This window comes from Mandrillus leucophaeus, unplaced genomic scaffold (assembly GCF_000951045.1).
Source record: "Mandrillus leucophaeus isolate KB7577 unplaced genomic scaffold, Mleu.le_1.0 Scaffold8, whole genome shotgun sequence".
NCBI classification, from domain to species: domain Eukaryota; kingdom Metazoa; phylum Chordata; class Mammalia; order Primates; family Cercopithecidae; genus Mandrillus; species Mandrillus leucophaeus.
Window position 1 is genome coordinate 1,779,264 of NW_012108696.1, and position 4,440 is coordinate 1,783,703.

General features: G+C 51.9%; 1 protein-coding gene across 1 annotated transcript in view; it reads left to right on the forward strand.

Moving 5' to 3' along the window:
- The window catches only part of FSD1 (fibronectin type III and SPRY domain containing 1), a 19,356-nt gene that overhangs the window by 13,027 nt on the left and 1,889 nt on the right, over window positions 1-4,440 (forward strand). Inside the window, exons 8-10 of the mRNA XM_011967360.1 lie at window positions 837-935; window positions 2,011-2,170; window positions 2,537-2,616. Of these exons, the coding sequence (XP_011822750.1) occupies window positions 837-935; window positions 2,011-2,170; window positions 2,537-2,616 (339 nt within the window). The remainder of the gene's footprint in view (window positions 1-836; window positions 936-2,010; window positions 2,171-2,536; window positions 2,617-4,440) is intronic.

A 4,440-nucleotide genomic window follows, 5' to 3' on the forward strand; every position in this document is an offset into this window, starting at 1 on the left:
CAGCCTCCTGAGTAGCTGTGATTACAGGCAGTACCCACCCCCCAGCCGCCCATTTTCATATTTTTAGTAGAGATGGGGTTTCATCATATTGGCCAGGCTGGTCTTCGACTCCTGACCTTAAGTGATCTGCCCATCTCGGCCTTCCAAAGTGCTGACATTACAGGCGTGAGCCACCGCACCCAGATAATTTTTTATGTTTTATTATTTATTTATTTGAGACAGAATCTCAAATAAATGTGTCGCCCAGGCTGGAGTGCAGTGGTGCAGTACAAATCTCTGTATTTTGTGACAGGATCTGAAAGCATCCTGATTGGTCTATGTGGGTTGGAGGTAGAGTCAAGTGATTCATAGCCCCTCAGGGAGAGGAGGGCAAGGATGGTTTCTCAGGGATAGGATGTTTGTTTATTTTTTATTTTTTATTTTTTCTTGAGACGGAGTTTCGCTCTTGTTGCCCAGGCTGGAGTTCAATGGCATGATCATGGCTCACCGCAACCTCCGCCTCCCGGGTTCAAGCAGTTCTCCTGTCTCAGTCTCCCGAGTAGCTGGGACTACAGGCATGTGCCACCACGCCCGGCTAATTTTGTATTTTTAGTGGAGATGGGGTTTCATCATGTTGGTCAGGCTAGTCTTGAATTCCCAACCTCAGGTGATCCACGTGCCTCGGCCTCCCAGAGTGCTGGGATTACAGGCGTAAGCCACTGCATGTGGCCAGGTAAGATGTTTATAAGGTGGTTCTTTGAATGGCGTTGGGAATCACAGTGGGACATGACAGCTTTAACCCATGACTCAGAGTCTCAGGGAATACACGGTGTTGAAACGCCTCTCTTGCCTCCCAGGTCTCAAGTTTGACATGAAATACATGAATTTCCGCGTGAAGGCTTGTAACAAGGCAGTTGCAGGAGAGTTCTCTGAGCCGGTGACTCTGGAGACACCAGGTGACTGGCTTCTACCCTTGCCCTACCCTTGACTCCATGGCCGTTTCCTCCCACGGCCCCCAGAGACCATGAGAATCCTCAAAGCAGGGCAGCTTTGTTGCCCTGGCTGCCAGGAAGCTCAAAGCTCCGTCCACAGTGGCTTCCTTAGCCTGAGTATCTGCTATAACCCTGTTTTTGTCCTTTGCTTCTGAGGTTTACCCCAGTGTATCTCGATGGTTTTTATATACAGCCACACACACCCTCTCTTTGCCCAAAAATAGATAGGTCTTCTGTAGAGCTGGGGATGAGATTTGAGTAGTGAAGACCGATTCCAGAACCTTTCACAGTGACACCTTCGCATGCCCTGCTAGGAAGTCCCTCTGAAATCCAGCCTAACTCCCTCGTGCTGTAGCCCAGCCCCTTTCTTGGGATTAGCCCTCCATGGAAGCACAGGGTAGTGCAGTTGGCTTGAAAATGCCTCCAGAGGTCAGGCGCAGTGGCTCATGCCTGTGATCCCAGCACTTTGGGAGGCTGAGGTGGGCGGATCACAAGGTCAGGAGTTCGAAACCAGCCTGGCCAATATGGTGAAACCCCGTCTCTACTGAAAATACAAACATTAGCTGGGTGTGGTGGTGGGCACCTGTAGTCCCAGCTACTTGGGAGGCTGAGGCAGGAGAACTGCTTGAACCCAGGAGGCGGAGGTTGCAGTGAGCCGAGATTGTGCCACTGCACTCCAGCCTGGGCGACAGAGCGAGACTCTGTCTCCAAACAAAAAAAAAAAGAAAATGCCTCCAGACCTGGGAGGGAGGCCGTTAGGCCACAACCCTCGGCCTTCACGCCTCTGGCTCCATGTTTTGTCCCCTCTGCCCTTTGCCATATCGTCTCTCCTGTTGTCTTTCTGCTGGTCCGTCTCTATATCTGTCTCTCTCTGAGCCTTTGTCGGTCTCTCTGTCTCTGTCTTGGATCCTTGTCTCCTCGGCTCTCTGATTCTCTGTCCCTGTCTTGGTCTGTCTTGGTCACTGTCTGTCTCTCTGTCTCTCTCTGTGTCTCTCCGGGTTTCCCCATCTCTGTGACTCCCACGTCTGCCCGGCCCCAGCGTTCATGTTCCGCCTGGATGCGTCCACATCCCACCAGAACCTGCGGGTGGATGATCTCTCCGTGGAGTGGGACGCTATGGGCGGGAAGGTGCAGGATATCAAGGCTCGCGAGAAAGATGGCAAGGGGCGGACGGCGTCTCCCATCAATTCCCCGGCCAGGTAGCCTGCCCCCTCCCCTCCCTAAGTCTCTGGTGCAGAAGATCAATCTGGACATGGACACAGAGCCCAGTGTGGTCACAGCTGGGGTGGAGAGGGGACCCAGGGCTGGGGGAACCCAGAGAGGGAATGAGGGGAGAGGAGATTTTGAGTGGGGTTTTGATGGGTAAATAGGAGTTTCCCAGATGACAGAGGGCACAGGCATATTCTGACATAAACATGAGATGCTAGATATATAGAAAGAGCCAAATACTGCCAGAGATTGACCCAACATCCACAGTGGCTGGGGTGGACTAGGGGAGCCATACCCTGGGAGAGATGAGTGTTAAACTGAGTCTCCTGAGCCTGCCTACTCCCTGCCCACCACAGAGGTACTCCATCTCCCAAGAGGATGCCCTCAGGTCGTGGGGGACGGGACCGCTTCACCGCTGAGTCCTACACAGTGCTGGGTAAGGAAGGGGAGAAAAAAGGGGAGAGGGGAGTTTTGGGCAGGGGCCTAATGGTGGGGGTTGAGGGAGAAGCTTTGCCTTTGGCTGCGGAAACAGGCAGCCATCAGCAAAGCTGCTCCCGGAATAATAGGTTGTTCTGTCACTGCCGAAAAGGAAATATTTGGGGATAAGGGATTACTGGGGAAAGCCAGAATTTATGGAGTGAAGGAAAGAGACTGTGGATCAGATGGTGCCTGGGCAGGAGCTTGGGGGCAATTGTCTGAACTCCATGGAGTATCTGGGACTTGGGGAGTAGCTGGAATTTGAGGAGTAGCTGGGATTCGAAGAGTAGTTGGGATTTGAGGAGTAGCTGGAAAGAATGGTTGCCTGTGGAGCAGCTGGGTTTGTGGGGAAGCTGAAGCCAGGCAGGAGTTTTGGGGGATTGTCTGAGGGTATGTAGAGGAGCCAGAGAGAGCAGCCTGAAGAGAAGTCAATAGCAGCATAGGAATGATTGGATCCTGTGAAGAAGAAGCTGGAGTTAGTGGAGGAACTGGAGTTTAGGGGAATTGCTATTGTTCAGAATAGAGCTGGAGAAAGATGCTAAAGTATGAGGAAGTCAGTGTGGTCAGGAATATCTAGGGAGAAGGAAGTTAGGGGGTAGCTGGGGTCATGAGGATAAGCTAGGGCCTGAGGGGAAGCTATGGTTCTATGGGGATCTAGATTTTCTTGGGAGCACCAGGGATTGGTGAGAGTTTGGTTTAGGGAGAAGCAGAAGATACAGGGAGTTGTCATTGGAGTTGCTGAGATTTGTGAGAGAGAAACAGAGAGAAAGAGAGAGACATAACCCTTGGGAAAGGGCCTGGATAATTTGTGATTTGGGGAGTAGCTGAGATCAGGGAGGAGCAGACCTGAAGAAGACATGTATATAGAGGTTCATTTTGTATCTGGAGAGGAGCTGAGATATGATACAAAGATCAACTGTGATCTGGGAGGGGCAAGAGTATGAGGAGAAGCTGAAGCTCGTGGAATACCTGCACTGGATGAAGGAGTAGCTGAGATGGCAAGAACCTGGATCTGGGGCCTGGAGAGGATCTCAGCTCTGGAGAGAATCTGGACTGTGTACAGAGCTGAAGCCAAGGGGTATCCCAATTCAGAGGGTTCCTGGAGAGTGTAATGGAGGTTTGAGGAACACCTGGATTCCAGGAGGAGCTGAGGCCTGGAGAGTATCTGGCTTGAGGAATGCCTTGGGGGAACTTCTGAGGCCTGGGAGAACCTGCCTTCCACTCAGAGTTGGGGTCTGGATAGAATCTGGATTCAGAGAGCAGGAGGAGGGAGTCTTGAGTCCTGAGGTGTATCTGAACTCTGTCACAGCCAGGAGCTAGAGGAAGCTTCTAGACTCTGCCAGAGCCAAGAAGTAGGGGGAGCATCTGGACCCTGCCAGAGCTGGGAACTGGGGGGAGCATCTGGACTCGAGGAGGACTTGAGGGCTGTGGGAACACTATGAGTCTTCCAGGAACAAGGGTTCGAGGATGATCTAGTTTCTGGGAAGAACTGAGGGGCATTTGGACATGGGGAGGAACTGAAGGAAGTTTCTATGGTCTGGAGGAGTCTGGAAGGAGTAGCTTGGGCTTGTAGAGAATCTGAAAGGAGTAACTGAAGCTTGGGGAGTGTCTGGGCCTACTAAATTTCTGGAGGAAGTTGATAAAGCTTAGGAGTATCTGGGGGGAATACCCAGGAATCAAGGAATATTAGGAGGGAATAGATGGGACTTGAGGAGCATCTGGAGGGGAATCACTGGGACTGAGGAGTATCTGGGGGGAATAGCTGGGACTGAGGAGTATCTGG